The 24,143-nt window shown below is 43.0% G+C and overlaps 1 protein-coding gene across 1 annotated transcript in view; it reads right to left on the bottom strand.

Annotated features, from left to right (window-relative positions):
• Positions 1 to 5,014, bottom strand: part of LOC131936482 (laminin subunit alpha-1) — a 99,681-nt gene extending 94,667 nt beyond the window's left edge. The window contains exon 1 of the mRNA XM_059293496.1: positions 4,837 to 5,014. Within this exon, the coding sequence (XP_059149479.1) occupies positions 4,837 to 4,930 (94 nt within the window). The 5' untranslated portion in view covers positions 4,931 to 5,014. The remainder of the gene's footprint in view (positions 1 to 4,836) is intronic.
• Positions 5,015 to 24,143: the final 19,129 nt, after the last annotated feature.

Here is a 24,143-nt window from a genome sequence, read left to right as displayed (position 1 = left end):
CTACCATAGCCATTGGTCTAAGATCAAATTACCAGGCAGCTGTTGATTGATGTTCGAGTTTTCTCTAATAGATGGGTTGCTGTCTCCAGATCCCCTGGGGTTCGAACTTTGCTACTATAGACATCACAAGAAATACACGATTAAACCTACTGCCACCAAAACTAAAGGTACTTCCACAGAAGCGTAGCGACCCTTCCGGCGCCCGGGGACAAACTTTCAATTTGGCGCCCCCCTCGGGAGCAAATTTTCAATTTGCACCCCCCCCCCCACTCAAACTATTTATAATGCAAAAGTGCAGCTAAAATGACATTTTAATTTGTTTTTTCCAACCCCCGGTCGGCGCCCAGGGACATATGTACCCCCCTGCCCCCCCCTCCCCCTCATCGCTACGCCTCTGTTCCATGCTGGTACGTTTAAGCTTACCGCTGCTAGACTACATGATTAACCCTCCTGCCCCACCAAAACTGCAAACACAACCAAACTACATGATTAACCCTACCGCTACCGATACTGAAGATACTTCCATGCTGGTACGATTAACCCTCTTGCTACCAGACTACACGATTAACCCTTATGCCACAAAAACTAAGCACTACCAGACCTACACGATTAACCCTACCGCTACCGATACTGAAGATACTTCCATGCTGGTACAATTAACCCTCCTGCTACCAGACTACACGATTAACCCTTATGCCACCAAAACTGTAACCACCACCAGACTACATGATTAACCCTCCTGCCACCAAACATAAAAAAAACAATAACTCCGTGTTTGGAATTCCCGAAGCCGCGTCACAACAAGCGGTGACAAGCGAGTTTTGACGGTCGAAAATTTGTCCCCTCAGCAAATCTCTGTGTTCATCTCGTGGCGCGGCCATTTGTTCACACGGTGACATTGTTTTACCGAGCGGTGTACAGCTTTCTCCTGCACCGTGACAAATGTACAGACGAAGTGGACGAGCAAGCCCTACGCTGGTTATATTGTGGCATTTACCTCGTCCACGTCTGCCGGTACGTTTGCTGGCGGATTTAATGAATTAATTCTAATCTCTTCCAAGTCTAGCGGTTACACGTAATATGATTAAGGATCGTGCAGCTAATACATAAAACACAGGCGGGGGGGGGGGGTGTAACCATCTTATATTTTGTTATACGGGTCCATGAGGATATAAAGAAAAACGGTTTACGACAATACCTTTGATTTATTTTTGTACTCTAATTTTTGGAAAATATCTGATGTTTGGAAGAGTTGCGTGAATAATTTGACGTTTTGTTTTTTGAAACAAATTCAAAGCTCTTCCGTTGTTTCACGTGAAGATGTTACAAGTAATTTTCTTAAATTTAAAACTTCACCGTTGGTAATTACTGAGTCAAACAGTGAACAAGACATTTAAAAGTCTGATAAGACTTTGAATAAAAAATATTAAAGTTTCCATTATTTCCACTAAAAAGTTTACGACTACCAACAAGCTAATTTTTGTCTTACCTTGAACGCAAAGTGGTTTTTTTTTTTTTTTTTGTATCGGACAAGTGCTTCAGCGTATTTTTAAAACTGACAATGGCAGCTTTTTTTTCGGCCGGCCGATCGTCGAAAATGGAGGCGCTCATACTCTCACAAGAAAATGGCGATGAAGATATCTTACAATAAACATAAACAGAGTGGTAGCTTCCATTTCTCGAGTCTTTTAGACACGTCAGTTTTAGTCAGTTGACGTCAGTGTTGGTCAGTTAATGTCAGTGTTGGTAAGTTGAGGTCAGTGTTGGTCAATTAAAGTGTTGGTCAGTTGAGGTCAGTGTTGGTCAATTAAAGTGTTGGTCAGTTGAGGTCAGTGTTGGTCAATTAAAGTGTTGGTCAGTTGAGGTCAGTGTTGGTCAGTTAATGTCAGTGTTGGTCAGTTGAGGTCAGTGTTGGTCAATTAAAGTGTTGGTCAGTTGAGGTCAGTGTTGGTCAATTAAAGTGTTGGTCAGTTGACTGTACTATGTAAAAGGTCTTTAGTTGTTATATCTGAAGTGCGCTGTGTGTAGATAGTGTGTTGTGTGTAGATAGTGTGCTGTGTGTAGATAGTGTGTTGTGTGTAGTGTGCTGTGTGTAGATAGTGTGCTGTGTGTAGATAGTGTGCTGTGTATAGATAGTGTGCTGTGTGCAGATAGTGTGTTGTGTGCAGATAGTGGGCTGTGTGTAGATAGTGTGTTGTGTGTAGTGTGCTGTGTGTAGATAGTGTGCTGTGTGTATTGTGATGTGTGTAATGTGCTGTGTGTAGTGTGCTGTGTGTAATGTGCTGTGTGTAGATAATGTGCTGTGTGTAGATAGCGCGCTGTGTGTAGTGCGCTGTGTGTAGATAATGTGCTGTGTGTAGATAGTGTGCTGTGTGCAGATAGTGTGTTGTGTGTAGTGCGCTGTGTGTAGATAATGTGCTGTGTGTAGTGTGCTGTGTGTAATGTGCTGTGTGTAGATAATGTGCTGTGTGTAGATAGCGCGCTGTGTGTATACTGTGCTTAGTTCGCTACAGACAGTACTAGTTCATTGAGCACCACAGTAAGTGAACACTAAACAAACATCATTAAACGTGCTCAAGAGCTCTACGTGATCTCAAGGACTGGATTTCGGCGTTTTTCCACGCATCATTGAACAGTTAAACACAAATACGATCAGCTACCTAATGAAGCGATAAGACATTGAGCCCATATAGTCCAACTTGAAACCTATTTTATTCACGGTGGCACAGATCCACTGGTATTCGGTATCCGGATTAGTCGCTAAAAATAGATATGAAACCAAAAACTGTTGAATGTACTAGACCGCGACGGGTGTTTTTTTTTGTCTGGCTCCGGGATATTTAAGTCTTATGTTTAATAATCCCTCCCCCTTCCCTCCCCCTTCCCTCCCCCTTTCACAGCCATACAAACCAACCCTTGACGTCATTAGCAGACGGCATGACTCACCATATAAGGGGGCCAAAAGAATTGTTGGTAGAAGAAGACCCATTTATTAGAGACATGTTTTTCCTGCTTCTTTTACCTGAATACAACCAATGTCAACAAACATATTTTTTTGTGTCGGGTGAAACTTGACTGTGTCTGTTCGTATACTAAACTTTTGGAACACATTTGTATGTCACTAGTAAGATATGGTGTACGGGGGGGGGGTAGTTATTTTACATGTGCAGCATCGTTTACTTGTTAGAGTCTGTGAGAACTTGATACTTGCGACACCACAATATGCCACCCTACAACACCATGATATGCCACCACTTTACGACCAGACCCATACGGCCTGCCCCCCCCCCCCACCCCGAACGAGATGGAATTTATATAGTAAACATATACTTTTACTAGTGTCCGCCCCCCCCCCCCCCCGGAGAAAAAAGTCTGGAAGAAAAACTGCTCGAAAGTTTCAGTCCCGTCCTCCCCCCCCCCCCCCCCCGGAGAAAAATGTCTGGGAGAAAACACTGCCCCACCCCCACCCCCATCCCCCCACCCCACACACACACATTTGCTTTCCTAATGCCTGCTGCTCTGAGACTTCTGTGAACACATTTTAAGCCTGATATTTCTGACATTTCCTGCTCACAATTCCCGCCCAACCAACCCTGATAACCTATCATAGACGCAAGTACAACCCATTGTCGTTTTTCTTGAAATGGTGAGGCCGTAGTTATAGCATCCTGCAAACGGAGTTACCCTTTAACTCGAAATATTGACATTGGAAATTCCAGTGACTATAAATAGCAATACCGTTTTTTAGCCAATTTTCTTGTATACTTCCTGTTTTTGTGTGTTCCGAAATATTTTCTTAACCTAGCACATCTGTGTTGCGCTAATTAATAACTCGGATTCTCTTATTAAAGGTTCTAATAACAGCGATCAAATTTAAATAGGTTACGGGTTTTCCCGTTAATTTCCTTCAGAACTAATTGAGCGTTGGCTGGTTTAAAAATGTAAAATTATATTATTTTAAATGTGTTCAAGAAAACGTCAAGAGATTGGTACGTGGTCGTTTGTTGTGGTCTGGTTATCGTCAAGTCAATGTAACGTTGACACGCTTAGTGTCTATGTCTTGATATCGTCTAGTCTATGTAATGTAGCCTTTTAGAGATAATGCCGGGATATCGATAATCCAATGTATCGTAAGCTTAAGCTCAAGGACTTGATGCACACTTACTAGAAAGAGAACAGAAAACACGTGAAATTCACAGACAGTTTCTTCCAGGCATCTCTTTGGAGCCTTCCCCCACCCTCCCAGGAGAATTAAGTCTGGAAGATACGCAGATCACAGGGTAGATGAAATATGGACTTCGCCACAAGCAATAGGTAGATACAGAAGTAAAGTCAATGGACATTTAATGGACATGGACATGATTTTGTTTTTAATTAGGCTGGACGAAATGGTTCGTTGTCATTTGTAAGCGGCCGTCTAAAGCTGTTAATTTATCGTGGCGCTTCAGTCGTGTTTTTAGTTAAACATTCCTTAATTAAGAGGGCAGCCGACAGGTTAATTAAGCAAGGTAATATATTGAGGTATTTTATCAAATTAATTATGTAAATTAATCGTCAGTCAGGTCACCTCAGATGTTAAGTAAAAAGTAGAAGCAGAAAACATAGGTGACCTCAGTGGTTTACCTGTGAACATGTGGTCCATATGTGACCTAGTGGTTCACCTATGACCTCAGTGGTTCACCTGTGACCTCAGTGTTTCACCTTTGACCTTAGTGGATCACCTGTGACCTCAGAGGTCGACCTGTGACCCAGTGGTTCACCTGTGACCCACTAGTTCACTTGCAGTACACCTAGTATAGCCAAAACAAACAAACAAGAAAAAAAAAAAAAACTTACCATCCTGCGCTCGCTGTGGATGAACAAATCCCAGGTAAACACAAACTACCAATATCCATGGATAAGTCAATCGAGCAGCATCCAGCGGCCACATTTCAAGTTTTCGCTGCTTCAGCAGGTTTTATCCATTCACCTAATCCACAGAACTATGTGTATCCATGGATACACCGGAACACAATTTCACTCGATACACCTGGATATAATATCTTACACTTGAATACACCTGGATATAATATCTTACACGTGGGTACACGTGGATACAATATCTTACACGTGGATACAACTGGATACTATTTCCTTAGCCTTAAAATAAGAAAACTGAACCATTAAATTTGCTGAACCTGATAAGAATTTTTTTTAAATCTATGTATGTGGTCTCAATGGCATCATGACCACACGTTTAACACCACGGCGTTGGTATAATGATGCGCAGGTGGGGGTAGGGCGGACCCCCCGGGCAACGCTTACATTAAATATAAATTAAATATTCATTATGAACGGTTAAGAACTTAAGATTCCTCACTGAGCGCCACTACATACACACTAAATAGTTTACACCGTAACGCCGTAAGGAAACATTTGGATCCTATTCGAATGTTTCAAAAGTATGGACGCAATGTTTCAAACAACCGAACGTTTTTCTATGAAAGCTGATATAACGGAACTAGCAGACCAAACTCTTGTTTTAAGACAAGTGGTAATTATGTATTTGTTGAAATTGCAAGTTTTGTTTTGATGTGTTGGAGAGGGGGGATTAATATTTGATAGTCTTTGACTTAGTAGATGGTAAATATTTATGTTGTGTAGAGGGCAGGCAGAAATGTGTCTTCGGCTGAGATTTGTTGTTACATGCACGACACAATTATTTGGTGAGGCAAGATTTCACAACAAGGGAAGCGTCGTTTTTATGGACGTTTGGTTGTCATAACATGCGGTCAGCTGATGCAGTTGGTTCGTCTACACGCAAGGTGGGGGTGTGCAGGTGTGTGCAGGTGTCAGAGGGATGGAAACAGACGGTTAACTAACTGTTGCTTTAACGGATAGTTAAACAACTATTGCTGGAAATAGACACTTAAACAACTGTTGCTGTAAACAGCCAGTTAACCACTTGTTGCTGTAGCCAGTTAACCAACTGTTGTTGTAAACAGCCAGTTAACCAACTGTTGCTGTAAACAGCCAGTTAACCAACTGTTGCAATAAACAGCCAGTTAAGCAACTGTTGCTGTAAACAGCCAGTTAACCAAATGTTGCTGTAAACAGCCAGTTAAGCAGCTGTTGCTGTAAACAGCCAGTTAACCAAATGTTGCTGTAAACAGCCAGTTAACCAACTGTTGTTGTAAACAGCCAGTTAACAACTTGTTGCTGTAAACAGCAAGTTAAACATTTTTTCTACCCTACAAGTTTGTTTACAATATTTTTTTTATTAGAATGTTGTCTCTCGTGTAAAGAATCTATGACGTAAATCTTCCAAAATAATAAATTTGACTTTTTAAAATTCTAACAACTAAGCATAAATTATTTTTTCTTTATTACTGTTTAATAACTTAAATCAAATAATAAAAGATTTTTTTTTAAATAAACGGTGTATAAAAAACCTTCCTGAAATTACACATGTAGGGTAGACTTTGGTAATAAATAATTTAGCCTGCTGTATAGGCGAACGTGTAAAAAAAAACAATGTATATAAATAAACACATGAGTAACAAAAGCGTACGTAATGTGCCGTTAAAAAAAAATGTTATGAACAAACGTATCGTACCGCGGCGTGTAATTCACAGAACAGCAACACACACCACACACGACACCGTCAACACGACCTCTACAGACGACAAACCAGAAAACACAACTACAGCAGAATTAGCAGCCTAATCCAAGAACCTAATCCACGAACAGAATTTAAATCCACACGACCGAAATGGTTAAATCCGAGAGTATCCAATCCACACCTAACCACAAGACCCTGTCGTCTGCTATGGCAAGGGGAGGGAAGTCCAAAGTTTAGGGGCTCAATTAAAAAAGAGGCCAGCACATACCCTGTGGGACTAGCCTAGAGGTGCACGCAAACACACGGGGCTACCAGCGCCGAGCCCTCCCCCCACCGCACTACAGCCACTTGTATTTTTAAAACCTAATTATAAATGGGAGGTTAGGGGAGGGAAAAAAAAGAATGGGTAGATGACAGAATATGTAGTCTCCAGCGCCCCCCCACCCCTGCCCCCTTCATTCACCAACAGGTAGAGCGGTTCGCCTTGTCGCGCAGCGAGAGGGGGGGGGGGGAGGGGACGTCTCGACGCGAATTTTGGCGGGTTGGTCACATCTCCATAACAGACTCCCAGTCACACTAAATTCATAAAATATTACTGCTATAGTCCAGAGAAGAGTAGTCTTTACATTCGGCGCTAAAACTTTCAGGATGATGAAAGAAACCATTTTGATTTTAAACCTAAACAGTGGCGTCGCTAGGTCGGGTGTTACCGGTGCGGCACCTCATGATGTCACCCCCCTTTTTTTTCTCTGTAAATTTTGTAGTGTAGTTGTTGTCACCACCCCCCCCCCCCCCGATAAAAGCTTTAAAGTGTTTACATTTAATATTAATGATGTTTATATATAGACGATTGTTAAAACAGCTGTGGGCGTGTTAAAACAGCTGTGGGCGTAACATTGTTTTCTCTGTAGTTTGCGTCTAAGTGTTCTATCTCCACCCCACCCCCCCCCCCCTTGTCGCGATCGTCATCATGTACTTACATTTTTTAACGCTAATTAACCATTCATTAAACTGGCAAAAACCATATTTATTTTATATATCTTGCAATTTTTTTTGTCTTGGTGTCACCCCCCCCCCCCCCCCCCCAAGGGGTCATCCATTTTTGACGTCCACACGGGGGGGGGGGTGTCCCGAAAAAAAGTGACTTTTGCGGACGCGTGTGGACTTTTAAAAAGGACTTTTGTGGACGGGGGGGGGGGGAGGGGTCCAAAATCTAAAAGAATTGTGGACGTCATAAATGGATGACCCCTAAATTGTGTCGCCCAGTGCGATCCGCAACCCCCACCTCGTGACGCCTCTGAACCTAAATACAAATTGTTTTTAAATATTGCTTTAGTTTTTGTTAAAAAAAAATTTAGTCTGTAAAATAACCTGCTGTTTTATTGAAGGAGGGGTGAAAACAAGGAACGAACATCACCAACTATCAAGGTTGTACCGGACTCGGCTGTAGTTAAGTTTTCTGACACGGAATATTTGTCTGGTCTTTCTGGCTTCCACTTTCATAATTTGTGTCCATGTTATGGGGGTCATCCATAAATTGTACGTCAGGGGTCATCCATAAAAGACGTCATGCTTTTTTGGACTATTTTACCCCCCCCCCCCCTCCCATGTCACACATCGTCACAAAAAAGCCAGACCCCCATAAAATAACGTCCACTTTACCGAAGCACGTCCAGCGCTCCCCACCCCTCCAACCAGTGTTTCTTCCAGACTTTTTTCTCCGGAAGTGCACTTGAAATTTTCGGGAGGGGGGGGGGGCGGACACTGTTAAAAGTATATATTTTTTAATAAATTCGATTTCGTTCGGGGGGCGGTAGACTTTCTTCTTTAAAATGCAAAAGTGTTATTTCACATACCGCCTACCATTTCCCCCCCCCCCCCCTCCTTCGGGATAAGCCATAACTTTCTAAACTGTACCGGCACGGCGCAGTATACAAACCCACGTCTCTCGCCGATTGAAAGCATGAATGAATTTTTCTCCTTCCAAAGATGATAGATTGTGATTGACCGCCACAACATTATGGCCGTGTCTGCCGTTTGATAGATACTTCACCGGGCCGGCTAAATACCGAGATCGTTTGTGTGAGGTCGCTAACACGCATAGTTACCACAGGGTAGCGAAAAAATTTAACAGTAAACAACCATTTAATTTTGTGTTGTTAATTTTCATTGTGTTTCGTGTTTATAAAAAATGTCTTCATCGGCTGTAATTGTATTTAAATATTAAACTTGCAATGTTAAGTAAGCCTATTTACTTGCTGTTTTTTGTTGTTGTTTTTTTTGGGGTTTTTTTTTTAAATAGACCTAATACGCTTGAAAAAAATGACAAGCTGCAAAGTTTAGTTGACCTATAAATAGACTAATTATTTTAAATTCGATATTTACATTTCATTAGCGCTCAAAGTATAAAAACATATTTGTTGGTCTTGAATATTTACAAACAAGCAAGCTCATGCAAGTGAATTTGTTTATAGAGTCTAGTTCCCCCCCCCCCCCTTTCCAAATAATTAAAGTCTAAGTTTATAAATAGAAAGAAGGGAGAGCAGCTTCAAAAGAAAAGCACGCGCAGGCTTGCCGTCCAGGAAGTGACAGGTGCGGGAATTATAAATAGATGGCCGGAAAAAATAAAACGAAACGAATTTCGAAAAATAGTTAAGAGTTAATGAAGTTTGAAAAGTATTTTTGGAAGTATATTTGAATTCAAGTAAACATAGTTGGCTTTTGGCTTGGACGAAGGGGGCGTGGTGAGGTCTTGACAAACTGTTGTGGTATGTTGTCGTTTCTCGAGTGTGGGTGAATGTTTACAGTTGTGGTACCAATATGGACGGGCTAGTATGTTGCCGTGTCGTGTTGGTAAATGTTAACAGTTGTGGTACCAATATGGACGTGCTGGTATGTTGCCGTATTGCGGGTGTGGGTGAATGTTTACAGTTGTGGTGCCAATATTGGTTTTACTGCGCCTAGGGCATGTATTAAGGGATGTTTCAAATCTTTTCTTCTTCTTCTGCGTTCTCAACTTGCGTGCAACCTGTTATACTCGGCCACGCCGACCCCCGCAAATCTTATAATAAACCTGTAATGAGTATGACGGTATATTTGTTATATTGTGTTGGTTTGCGAGGAAGTGTATACATATGTATTTTATATAAAACCTTATATTAAGGTAAGTTAAGAGTCCATTTCCTTAAGGGCTTTGGACCACTAGGTGTAGCTAATTATAGCCCCAGACCCCACGTGATGCAAGCAGGTGTAAGCGGTCCATAAAATACCTGGCATTCCTGTCTGCTACATTATTGTTTTAGGTTCAAGGGTGTAATTTTGTATTCATTTTGCTGGTTAGATTAACCGAAACGGTTTAGTTTATTGTTTTAGGTTCAAGGGTGTAATTTTGTATTCATTTTGCTGGTTAGATTAACCGAAACGGTTTAGTTTATTGTTTTAGGTTCAAGGGTGTAATTTTGTATTCATTTTGCTGGTTAGATTAACCGAAACGGTTTAGTTTATTGTTTTAGGTTCAAGGGTGTAATTTTGTATTCATTTTGGTGGTTAGATTCACCGAAACGGTTTAGTTTATTGTTTTAGGTTCAAGGGTGTAATTTTGTATTCATTTTTGGTGTTTAGATTTACCGAAACGGTTTAGTTTATTGTGTTAGGTTCAAGGGTGTAATTTTGTATTCATTTTTGGTGTTTAGATTCACCGAAACGGTTTAGTTTATTGTGTTAGGTTCAAGGGTGTAATTTTGTATTCATTTTGGTGGTTAGATTAACCGAAACGGTTAAGTTTATCGTTTTAGGTTCAATGGTGTAATTTTGTATTCATTTTGGTGTTTGGTTTAACCGAAATGGTTTAGGTTAAGATATCTAGAATAACCGAGTATTTTAATTAGAGATATTTATATTTTCATTATGATTGAAGTTTGGCAATTTAAGGTAATTAAACATATTTAAGTAATATAAGTTTAGAGAAACCGGAGCTGTTTAGAAAGGACAATTTCGATTTTGACACGGGTGTGTGTTAAACCTCAGGAAAGGTTTAACTGAGATGGCCTTGTTCAGAGCTCAGATATGTTCAGGTTCAGAGCCTGGTGTGGACGATAACCGAACAGTTTTGGGTTGATGCTCTTAATACCGTGATAGTCGCACAGTGGCCGAGTTACATTTTGACCAGATGTTAGGTTAATCATGACACACACTTGTATATATATATATATATATATATATATATATATATATATATATATATATATATATATATATATATATATATATATATATATGATTTACAAAGATGGGAATCACATCGTTTCAGAAGGAAAGAAACACGATTGTTTAAGCTTCATTCAAAATTACATTTAGGCCTAATTCCTGTGTAAACTATTGGTGTCCCCTATGTATTCCACCAAGTAGAAATTTGCGACGGGACAAATTTTAATAAAAACCAAAAGGGACTGTTACTAGATATAACTAAACTAAAAAACCAACAGCTTAACCCCTTATATGCATAACTACACGTGCATGAATCCCTTACTTAAATCATTGCTAATCGAACTCGTTTAGATCTGATTCTTAGATAATCGAATACGACAGGCCGTAAAGAGTTGCTAATGGAGTCGATCCGCCCAGGGTCGGGCAATAAATGCTGAGCTGCCGCTCGGGTGATAAATTGTCGGCGTATCAAAACGCCAGGGATTATGGGACGGCTGGTTTTTATTCTTTCCTTGACACCATTGGGATGACGGGTAAGCTTTGCGAGGGGGGGGGGGGGGAATGTTGGGAGATTTGCCGAGACAGAGGAATGAGGGGATTTGAGCATATCAGAGATGAGGAACATCTCGGTGTGAGGTCTGGTACAGTGGCGTGTGGGGTCGGGTACAGGGGTGTGTGGGGTCGGGTGGGGTCTGGTACAAGGGTGTGTGGGGTCAGGTACAGGGGTAGGTACAATGGTGTGTGGGGTCAGGTACGATTGTAGGAAAAAAAGTCACAGGAAAAAAAAGGAAAAAAAAAACACAGAAAAAAGTCACAGGAAAAAAAGTCACAGGAAAAAAAGTCACAGGAAAAAAAGTCACAAATATATATTTGCATGATATTTGTTAATACTTTTATGTATTAAATATTTAGAGAGTGCAAATTAACTTAGGATTAATTGAATGTAATGTAATGTGTGTAGGCTGTATACGCATATGGATTTTTATAATCCATCTAAAAATATTTATTATGAAGTAATATTTTAAACTTAAGATTAGTAGCATTTAATAGAATGCTCCAAAGTCCACGTTTTTCATCGTGTTTTTTTTTTCAAATACCAATATTAAATTACCGTGAAATGGTAAATTCATCTGACTTGATGCCCTCAACTAATGGCAACAATAGTTATGTTTAGTTCAACCACCTTTACTGCCCACATTTATCACGCTCATTACATAACAGAACTTAGGATAAAAAAAGAAAGCCGACAAGGTTCAAAGGCTGTCATTGACGTTTAACGTCAACAACACAAAGTATGTTCGGACAATGCCTACTGAGGAGAGGCCGACCAGAGAATAGCCTACGGCAAAATGTGCCTAAATTTCTTTTATAAATAATTTTTCTACCGCGTATTTAACTAAATACGTAACAAAAGTTGAGATTGTTGTGTTAATTATTTTAGAGTATTTTTACTTACAATTGTTAAAAATCATAATGGTTTTAACGTCTATAAATAATTTATGCTATCAAAAAATACAACCTACAACAATAAACATACAAAATTTTATAATTCTTAACAAATTAATAAAAATATTTCTAAAAAGATTTTTGTGACTTTTTTCTGTGACTTTATTTCTGTGACTTTTTTTCCGATAAAATTTTTCCACTGTGACTTTTTTCTGTGACTTTTTTTCCTAGCAAAAAATGTGACTTTTTTCTGTGTTTTTTTTTCCTGTGACTTTTTTTCCGTTCACCGTCAGGTACATCCAATGTGGGAGTCAGGTACAGGGGTGTGTGGAGGTCAGGTACAGGGGTGTGTGGGGTCGGGTACAAGACTGTGTGGGGGTCAGGTACATGGGTGTGTGGAGGTCAGGTACAGGAGTGTGAGGGTCAGGTCAGGGGTGTGTGGAGGTCAGGTACAGGGGTGTGTGGGTCAGGTCAGGTGTGTGTGGAGGTCAGGTACAGGGGTGTATGGAGGTCAGGTACAGGGGTGTGTGGAGGTCAGGTACAGGGGTGTGTGGGGTCGGGTACAGGGGTGTGTGGAGGTCAGGTACAAGACTGTGTGGGGGTCAGGTACAGGGGTGTGTGGAGGTCAGGTACATGGGTGTGTAGAGGTCAGGTACAGGGGTGTGTGGAGGTCAGGTACAAGACTGTGTGGGGGTCAGGTACAGGGGTGTGTGGGGTCAGGTCAGGTGTGTGTGGAGGTCAGGTACAGGGGTGTGTGGAGGTCAGGTACAGGGGTGTGTGGGGTCGGGTACAAGACTGTGTGGGGGTCAGGTACAGGGGTGTGTGGAGGTCAGGTACAGGGGTGTGTGGAGGTCAGGTACAGGGGTGTGTGGAGGTCAGGTACAGGGGTGTGTGGAGGTCAGGTACAGGGGTGTGTGGGGTCGGGTACAGGGGTGTGTGGAGGTCAGGTACAGGGGTGTGTGGGGTCGGGTACAGGGGTGTGTGGAGGTCAGGTACAGGGGTGTGTGGAGGTCAGGTACAGGGGTGTGTGGAGGTCAGGTACAGGGGTGTGTGGGGTCGGGTACAAGACTGTGTGGAGGTCAGGTACAGGGGTGTGTGGAGGTCAGGTACAGGGGTGTGTGGAGGTCAGGTACAGGGGTGTGTGGGGTCGGGTACAGGGGTGTGTGGAGGTCAGGTACAGGGGTGTGTGGAGGTCAGGTACAGGGGTGTGTGGAGGTCAGGTACAGGGGTGTGTGGGGTCGGGTAAGGGTGTATTTGGGGTCAGGTACAGATTGTGTGGGGTCAGGTACAGGGGTGTGTGGAGGTCAGGTACAGGGGTGTGTGGGGGTCGGGTACAGGGGTGTGTGGAGGTCAGGTACAGGGGTGTGTGGAGGTCAGGTACAGGGGTGTGTGGGGTCGGGTAAGGGTGTATTTGGGGTCAGGTACAGATTGTGTGGGGTCAGGTACAGGGGTGTGTGGAGGTCAGGTACAGGGGTGTGTGGAGGTCAGGTACAGGGGTGTGTGGAGGTCAGGTACAGGGGTGTGTGGAGGTCAGGTACAGGGGTGTGTGGGGTCGGGTACAAGACTGTGTGGGGGTCAGGTACAGGGGTGTGTGGAGGTCAGGTACAGGGGTGTGTGGAGGTCAGGTACAGGGGTGTGTGGAGGTCAGGTACAGGGGTGTGTGGGGGTCAGGTACAGGGGTGTGTGGAGGTCAGGTACAAGACTGTGTGGGGGTCAGGTACAGGGGTGTGTGGAGGTCAGGTACAGGGGTGTGTGGAGGTCAGGTACAGGGGTGTGTGGAGGTCAGGTACAGGGGTGTGTGGGGTCGGGTAAGGGTGTATTTGGGGTCAGGTACAGATTGTGTGGGGTCAGGTACAGGGGTGTGTGGAGGTCAGGTACAGGGGTGTGTGGAGGTCAGGTACAGGGGTGTGTGGAGGTCAGGTACAGGGGTGTGTGGGGTCGGGTAAGGGTGTATTTGGGGTCAGGTACAGATTGTGTGGGGTCAGGTACAGGGGTGTGTGGAGGTCAGGTACATGGGTGTGTGGAGGTCAGGTACAGGGGTGTGTGGAGGTCAGGTACAGGGGTGTGTGGAGGTCAGGTACAGGGGTGTGTGGAGGTCAGGTACAGGGGTGTGTGGAGGTCAGGTACAGGGGTGTGTGGGGGTCAGGTACAGGGGTGTGTGGAGGTCAGGTACAAGACTGTGTGGGGGTCAGGTACAGGGGTGTGTGGAGGTCAGGTACAGGGGTGTGTGGAGGTCAGGTACAGGGGTGTGTGGAGGTCAGGTACAGGGGTGTGTGGGGTCAGGTCAGGTGTGTGTGGAGGTCAGGTACAGGGGTGTGTGGGGTCGGGTAAGGGTGTATTTGGGGTCAGGTACAGATTGTGTGGGGTCAGGTACAGGGGTGTGTGGAGGTCAGGTACAGATTGTGTGGGGTCAGGTACAGGGGTGTGTGGAGGTCAGGTACAGGGGTGTGTGGAGGTCAGGTACAGGGGTGTCTGGAGGTCAGGTACAGGGGTGTGTGGGGTCGGGTAAGGGTGTATTTGGGGTCAGGTACAGATTGTGTGGGGTCAGGTACAGGGGTGTGTGGAGGTCAGGTACAGGGGTGTGTGGGGTCGGGTACAGGGGTGTGTGGAGGTCAGGTACAGGGGTGTGTGGAGGTCAGGTACAGGGGTGTGTGGGGTCGGGTAAGGGTGTATTTGGGGTCAGGTACAGATTGTGTGGGGTCAGGTACAGGAGTGTGTGTGTGGTCAGGTACAGGGGTTCTGTCTTGTGAGACAATGTCCCACCTAAACTGGTCGCCTTAAGCCATCAGACCAAGGGGGTAGGTAAACACAGACGTTCGCTATCTGAGGTGCTGTCTTGTAGTTGGTGATTTACACACACATATGTCTAGGCCTTAACAAATGAAAGGGCTGTGAAAGGATCAATAATGTGATTGGTCCCTTGGAGAATCTGATAAGTATCGGCATGCCACCAGAGGCGTAGCTAGGGGGGGGCGGGGGGGGGGCGGCCGCCCCGGGCGCCGACCCTATGGGGGCGCCAAAAGGGGTGGGAAAATTTTTTTAAAGCTGATTTTATGCTGCAGTTTTGAATTATAAACTGTCTAAGTTAAGAAATATAATGGCTACACGCATTTACATACTGATTTAACTGTTTTCTATCTTGATTTCTTGTAAAACATATACTCTTAAGAAACAGTGACCGGCAAAACCGCTTTGAAGCTTTTCCTAGATGGGGGGGGGGGGCGCTTTTTCGAGACTTAAAACGGAAGAATTTACACTAGATTGTTGAGTCGATAAACGTTACCACTATTAAAAGAAACCAATTGTATTAAAACGTATTGTACGATTGTTGAACTTGTAAAATACGTTAGTGACTTTTATCAAGATGGTTCAGGGGGGCGCTTTTAGGCTAAATAAAATAGCAGTTACGTTAAAAACCGCTCTACAAACTTTGTCCAAGATGGTTGTGATGAGTGTGTGTGGGGGTGGGGGGGGGGGCGCTTTTTTCGCTAACAAAAATCGCAAGTATTTGTACTGGATTGGTGAGTAGATAACTCTCTTAACACTTAGTAAAGAAACCAAGTGTATTAACGCGTAATGTACAATTTCAATAGCCAGTTTTGTTAAAAAAAAAGACGCGACTAGTTCTTTGTAAGATTCTTACGATTCTCTCAACTTCAACGTGAGAGATCAGATACTTTTGATCAGTGTTTCTTCCAGACTTTTTTCTCCGGGGGGGCACTTGAAATCTTCGGGGGGAGGGGGGAGGCGGTAAACTTTCTTCGGGGGGGGGGGGCGGACACTGTTAAAAGTATATATTTTCTATATATAAATTATATAAATTTCATTTCGTTCGGGGGGGCGTAAAAATTTTTCCGGGGGGCTTCGCCCCCCCGAAAAGATGCCTGGAAGAAACTGTGTGCGAGAAGGCAGGGCAAATCTGCGAAATCCAAGACTACGAGCTGTTAACATCCGTTGGATTCCAGTTTGTTTTCTCTAGCTTGTTTTGTCATACCATCAACCAATCAACGAAATACCCATGTCGTATTCCAATGTGAACAATAAATATTTCTGATAACTTCTTCTTGTATGTCACTTGTGTGTCCTTACTCTAACAAACTTCGAATCCAATATGTACCATATCACAACAGAGATCGTTCAAAACTAGAACATAAAAGGCTGGTCTAAACATATTAGCGTTAGCTACAAACTACCCTCTAACACAGATCAGGCTTATTTTTTTTTACTGACATTACTAATCTTTCGCAAAAAAAGTTAAACGCATCTTAATGGGAATTAAATTGTCGTAAAGTTTTAAGGAATGAAAATCATACAATGTAATTATTAAACCTTGTCCGGACTGTAGCATACACGCTTACACACACGCTTACACACACAAATACACTCTTACCCACACACAAGCTTATATATAAACACACTATCACACACACATAATTATACACACACACACACACACACATATATATATATATATATATATATATATATATATATATATAAGCGGGGGGGGCGCCAAATTGAAAGTTCGCCCCGGGCGCCGGGAAGGGTCGCTACGCCTCTGCATGCCACGCGAACCAACGTCATATCCAAAACAATAACCCATGGCACACTGCCAGGAGGGAGAAGACGAGGATGATGACATTGGATGTTGGACATCAAGTGACAAGGATGACATCAAATGACATCGATGACATCAGGTGACATGGATGACATCAAATGACATGGATGACATCAAGTGACATTGATGACATCAAGTGACGTGGGTGACATCAAGTGATATGGATGACATCAGATGACATGGGTGACATCAAGTGATATGGATGACATCAAGTGATATGGATGACATCAAGTAACTGGATGACATCAAGTGACATGGATGACATTAAGTGACGTGGGTGACAGTGATATGGATGACATCAAGTGATATGGATGACATCAAGTAACTGGATGACATCAAGTGACATGGATGACATTAAGTGACGTGGGTGACAGTGATATGGATGACATCAGGTGACATGGGTGACATCAAGTGATATGGATGACATCAAGTGACATGGATGACATCAAGTGACATGGATGACATCAAGTGACATGGATGACATCAAGTGACGTGGGTGACAGTGATATGGATGACATCAAGTGATATGGATGACATCAAGTGACATGGATGACATCAAGTGACATGGATGACATCAGGTGACATGTGTGACATCAAGTGATATGGATGACATCAAGTGATATGGATGACATCAAGTGACATGGATGACATCAAGTGACATGGATGACATCAAGTGACATGGATGACATTAAGTGACGTGGGTGACAGTGATATGGATGACATCAGGTGACATGGGTGACATCAAGTGATATGGATGACATCAAGTAACTGGATGACATCAAGTGACATAGATGACATTAAGTGACGTGGGTGACAGTGATATGGATGACATCAAGTGATATGGATGACATCAAGTAACTGGATGACATCAAGTGACATGGATGACATTAAGTGACGTGGGTGACAGTGATATGGATGACATCAGGTGACATGGGTGACATCAAGTGATATGGATGACATCAAGTGACATGGATGACATCAAGTGACATGGATGACATCAAGTGACATGGATGACATCAAGTGACGTGGGTGACAGTGATATGGATGACATCAAGTGATATGGATGACATCAAGTGACATGGATGACATCAAGTGACATGGATGACATCAGGTGACATGGATGACATCAAGTGACATGGATGACATCAAGTGACATTGATGACATCAAGTGACGTGGGTGACAGTGATATGGATGACATCAGGTGACATGGGTGACATCAAGTGATATGGGTGACATCAAGTGACATGGATGACATCAAGTGACATGGATGACATTAAGTGACGTGGGTGACAGTGATATGGATGACATCAGGTGACATGGGTGACATCAAGTGACATGGATGACATCAAGTGACATGGATGACATTAAGTGACGTGGGTGACAGTGATATGGATGACATCAGGTGACATGGGTGACATCAAGTGATATGGATGACATCAAGTGACATTGATGACATCAAGTGACATGGATGACATTAAGTGACATGTGTGACATCAAGTGACATGGGTGACATCAAATGACATGGATGACATCAAGTGACATTGATGACATCAAGTGACGTGGGTGACATCAAGTGATATGGATGACATCAGATGACATGGGTGACATCAAGTGACATGGATGACATCAAGTGACATTGATGACATCAAGTGATATGGATGACATCAAGTGACATGGATGACATCAAGTGACATGGGTGACATCAAGTGACATGGATGACATCAAGTGATATGGATGACATCAAGTGATATGGATGACATCAGGTGATATGGATGACATTAAGTGACATGTGTGACATCAAGTGACATGGGTGACATCAAATGACATGGATGACATCAAGTGACATTGATGACATCAAGTGACGTGGGTGACAACAAGTGATATGGATGACATCAGATGACATGGGTGACATCAAGTGATATGGATGACATCAAGTGACATGGATGACATCAGGTGATATGGATGACATCAAGTGATATGGATGACATCAGGTGACATGGATGACATTAAGTGACATGTGTGACATCAAGTGACATGGGTGACATCAAATGACATGGATGACATCAAGTGACATTGATGACATCAAGTGACGTGGGTGACATCAAGTGATATGGATGACATCAGATGACATGGGTGACATCAAGTGATATGGATGACATCAAGTGACATGGATGACATCAGGTGATATGGATGACATCAAGTGATATGGATGACATCAAGTAACTGGATGACATCAAGTGACATTGATGACATCAAGTGACGTGGGTGACAGTGATATGGATGACATCAAGTGATATGGATGACATCAAGTGACATGGGTGACATCAAGTGATATGGATGACATCAGATGACATGGGTGACATCAAGTGATATGGATGACATCAAGTGACATGGATGACATCAAGTGACATGGATGACATCAAGTGACGTGGGTGACAGTGATATGGATGACATCAAGTGATATGGATGACATCAAGTGACATGGGTGACATCAAGTGATATGGATGACATCAGATGACATGGGTGACATCAAGTGATATGGATGACATCAAGTGACATGGGTGACATCAAGTGACGTGGATGACATCAAGTGACGTGGGTGACAGTGATATGGATGACATCAAGTGATATGGATGACATCAAGTGACATGGATGACATCAAGTGACGTGGATGACATCAAGTGACGTGGGTGACAGTGATATGGATGACATCAAGTGATATGGATGACATCAAGTGACATGGATGACATCAAGTGACATGGATGACATCAAGTGACATGGATGACATCAAATGACATGGATGACATCAAGTGACATTGATGACATCAAGTGACATGGATGACATCAAGTGACATGGATGACATCAAGTGACATGGATGACATCAAGTGACATGGATGGCATCAATGAATGGACAAGACTGTCCGTCGCAGAATTACTTAGAGCAGCAGAGAACCAAGAAAAATGGCAAAAATCTATGAAGAAATATAAAACTGTGGTGCCCCAACTATCCGATTGTAGGCACACAAAAAAAATACATGCAAAACACAATGATGTGCCTAAATTTCGTTTATAATTAACATTTCTAGAGCGTATTTAACTAAGTTCATTACAAAAGTTGTGGTTTCAGTGTAAATTAGGTTACGGTATTTTTACTTATTAGTATTAAAAAGCAAAATGCTTTTATCGTTTATAAATATGCTACAAAAAATAAAAAAATTAAAAAAATAAACTCCCATCAATAAACATCCACAATTTTAAAATTCTCAACAATTAAAATCAAAATATTAATTAAAATATTTCTGTGACTTTTTTCCGAAAAAAAAATTCCTTTGTGACTTTTATTCCTAGCAAAAACTGTGACTTTTTTCTGTTCACCAACTATCCGGGGGGGGGGGGGGGGGGGGTACCACATTGGTGGTGTGGTGGTGTGGGTATTTACCACATAAATGCCCCCGTCCCCGTCCCCAGAAAATATCAAGTGCCCCCCCCCCCCCCCCCGGAGAAAAAAAGTCTGGAAGAAACACTGCTTGCCTTCTTGAACCAGACCAAAGTGTTTCGTAAGAAAAAAAAAAAAAGAATCAATACATATCTGCAGTAGGAGCATAGAAAAAAACCGCGATCTTCAATGATGGACATTGTAGAAAGGGTTAGATACTTATATTTTCAAGTAAAACAAATACATTAAATCCTTATCTGTTGTATATATTAAGTCAGATTCATAGTTTTAAAACTTTCAGAAATAAAACTCGTTAATTAAGCTGTGGCACTGAAAGGTGAAATAAGTAATTTTAAAAAAAAAAAATTCTCTTTTTTTTGTGCCTCATACATGTAATTTACAGCGTGAGTTTGCTTTGCATGTTCGCTTTAGTATTACAGTTTATATCGTCGGCTTGTGAGGACCAATACAGATTTACAATAGTAATATTTCTTTAAGTAATTATCTCTAAAATAACCAAAGAACGTTTAGACAGAGAGGGTTGGTGTGGTCGAATCGGTGAAGCTCATGGTTGCTAAACCGATAAAGTCTCGAGTTCAAACCCTATGGCAGTTAAAGCTCGATCTAACACTAAAATTTAAGAACGAAGAAGAAAATGTGTCCTAGTAACTATATGAATTAAATAAATTCTTATAAGTACATTATAATTTTTTCATACGGCTAATGCTTTTATATTTAGTCTAGAATCAAGTAATAATTTAAACACATTAGTAAAGTAGAAAAAAAATTGCAAAATATCATATAAAAAATTAGCGCTTTTGTTTTATAAAATAATTAATAATGTTGCAGACGTTTTTATTGTTAGCTTTTGCTCATTTTTACTTTTTGACGACTTTAAAAAAAAAAGAAATAGGTTATATCCCTTGGCTGTTTTGAATTTTTTTTTTCTACCTACCAAGGTAGGTAATTAAAACTATTTTGTTTCTTTTATTTATCATCTGTTACTTCCCTTACTAGAATCGCCTTTTTCCTCCTGACTTGCTATTTGAAACAATAGGTGGGCCTAAATTACGGAGGGTTGGACTTTGACCCCATTGTGTAGGCCTACTACTAGGAGTATTTTGCTACTCACACCGTGTGGCATGTTCAAGATCAGGACAAGCTAGCCAGTGTCATGGCCCACTAGTACGTATTAATGTACCCCTTCGCACAACCTTCTAACATTATCCAATATATTTCAACTTGTTAAGTATTAAAACTATTTTTCATTATTTTCTAAAAATAATATTCAGCATTCCAAAATTGTGTTCTGTACCCCACTTCAATATTTGCAACATCACAATTTTGGACACCCCACTTCAATATTCACAACATCACAATTGTTGACACCCCACTTTAATATTCACAACATCACAATTGTCGACACCCCACTTTAATATTCACATCACAATTGTCGACACCCCACTTCAATATTCAAAACATCACAATTGTGGACACCCCACTTTAATATTCACATCACAATTGTCGACACCCCACTTTAATATTCGCAACATCACAATTGTTGACACACCACTTTAATATTCACAACATCACAATTGTGGTCCCAACTCACTGTGAACACCTTAGCAGGACGTACCACACACCACTATATCTAGTCCACTCCCCTACCCCCACCTGTCCACTCCCCTACCCCCACCTGTCCACCCCCCTACCCCCACCTGTCCACTCCCCTACCCCCACCTGTCCACTCCCCTACCCCCACCTGTCCACTCCCCCACCCCCACCTGTCCACTCCCCACCCTCACTAGTTCGCTTCCCCACCCTGACCAGGCCACTCCCCCACCCCCACCTGTCCAATCTCCCACCCCGACCAGTCCACTCCCCCACCCTCACCAGTCCACTCCCCCACCCTCACCAGTCCACTCCCCCACCCTCACCAGTCCACTCCCCCACCCTCACCAGTCCACTCCCCCACCCTCACCAGTCCACTCCCCAGCCCCAATCGTCCAATCCCCCACCCCCACCAGTCCACTCCCCAGCCCCAATCGTCCAATCCCCCACCCCCACCAGTCCACCTCCCACCCTCCCCGGTCCACCCCCACCCCCACCAGTCCACTCCCCACCCTCCCCGGTCCACTCCCCACCCTCACCGGTCCACCTCCCTCCCCATCAGTCCCAACCTCAGCTCACCCAATTTCAATCCCCGCCCGCCTGTCCCCTTTTCACCATTTCACCAGCCACACTGCCCACCCCCACCAGTCACGGCACCCCCACCCTCACCCCTCCCTACCTACCACGCGCGTGTCAGCACTCCCCCACAGATAGCACGTCTCCCCTTTCACCTCCACACCGCTATATTTATACCTCGGTACTCCCATAAACCTGATTGGTCAACTAACCGACCAATTAGCCTTGTTCCCCAGTATCGTCCACCCACCGTGCACTAGTACTCACCAGCTGATAACCCAAGCCTACCCCCTCCCCACTCTACGTCATACAAGGTCATTTCTCTGTGACTGATCACCTCACTCGTATATACATAAATCAACCCCCTCCCCCCCCCCTCCAGTCGTAAAAGAACACATGTATTAATATCATCCTCTCATAAAAAGAAATTATAATTTTTCACATTGCTGTTTTTATTTATTTCATCAAATACTTAGACTAGTTATTTATACAATGAAGGAGGCACTTGATATCATATTAAAACTGAACGGTAGTTGTGCCATTTACTGAAGGCCTATTCACGAATGTGTGCGTATTATGTTAATGTTTTCTTTGATATACGCTGAAATTTAAAAAGCCACTAATATATTAGACGGTATTGATACAGTTTTTAAAAACTTGAAGAGAATTTAAGAAATGTAAGAGCCTGTGATTTTGCGCACATCTTAAAATTACTGCCAGTTTATCACAATGTGCAGATGCCCATTCACTGTCCTGCCAGTGTTTCACCGAAAACTTGTTTTCGTAAATAATCTTTAACTAATGAAAGGGGGGCAACTGAATTAATTATCGCCAGATCTGCTTACTCCCCTTTTCTGTCCTAGCCTCCCCTGTTTATGTAGCCAAACACTTGAGTAAATTTCTGTTCTTTTGTTTGTTTTTCCAACACCAGACTTGCCAAATGGCACTGGGAAATCTGGCAACAGCCATAATACTGGAGTGGTCTCTGGTTCTGCTACACAGTGGAGCCCATAATCAGCTCATGAAGTTGTCCACTGAACATTGGGGTTATCCGTGTCTGACCCGTGTCTGACCCGGGTCCGAGGGGACGTTTTTATTTCCACTGATAAGAGGGGGGTGGGGGGGGGTTGTTCGCTCATTACGTGTTTACAATACATCCGTGTGGGTGTGAGACAGGGGGAGTTAACCCAGGGCCGTAGCGAGGGGGGGGGGGCGGGGAGTGCGGACCGCACCGGGTGACACCATTTAGGGGGGTGACACCAAGGCAAAAAATAGCAAAATATATAGAGAAAAACTGGAGGGTGGGGTGCAAATCGAAAGGTTGAGGGGGGGTGCAACAAATCAAAAGTTTGAGGGGGGGGGGCGCAATTCAAAAACTTGAGGGGGGGGGGGCTGCAAATCGAAAGCTTGAGGGGGGGTGCACATCGAAAGTTTGAGGGGGGTGCAAATCGAAAATTCGAAAGTTTGTCCCCGGGAAGGGTCGCTACGCCTCTGGGGGTGACACCATTAAGTGCCGCACCGGGTGACACCCGACCTCGCTACGCCACTGAGTTAACCCTTTTTTTTTTTTGGACACACAACGTTAAAAATTTGGTTGATCATAAAGTAGGCCTACTTCATAAACAGCATATTATACAGATACAGCAT

The sequence above is a fragment of the Physella acuta genome, unplaced genomic scaffold, assembly GCF_028476545.2.
Source record: "Physella acuta isolate Inbredline_101_S28 unplaced genomic scaffold, ASM2847654v3 ptg000178l, whole genome shotgun sequence".
NCBI lineage: Eukaryota > Metazoa > Mollusca > Gastropoda > Physidae > Physella > Physella acuta.
This window is presented reverse-complemented; position numbering and strand designations above follow the sequence as displayed.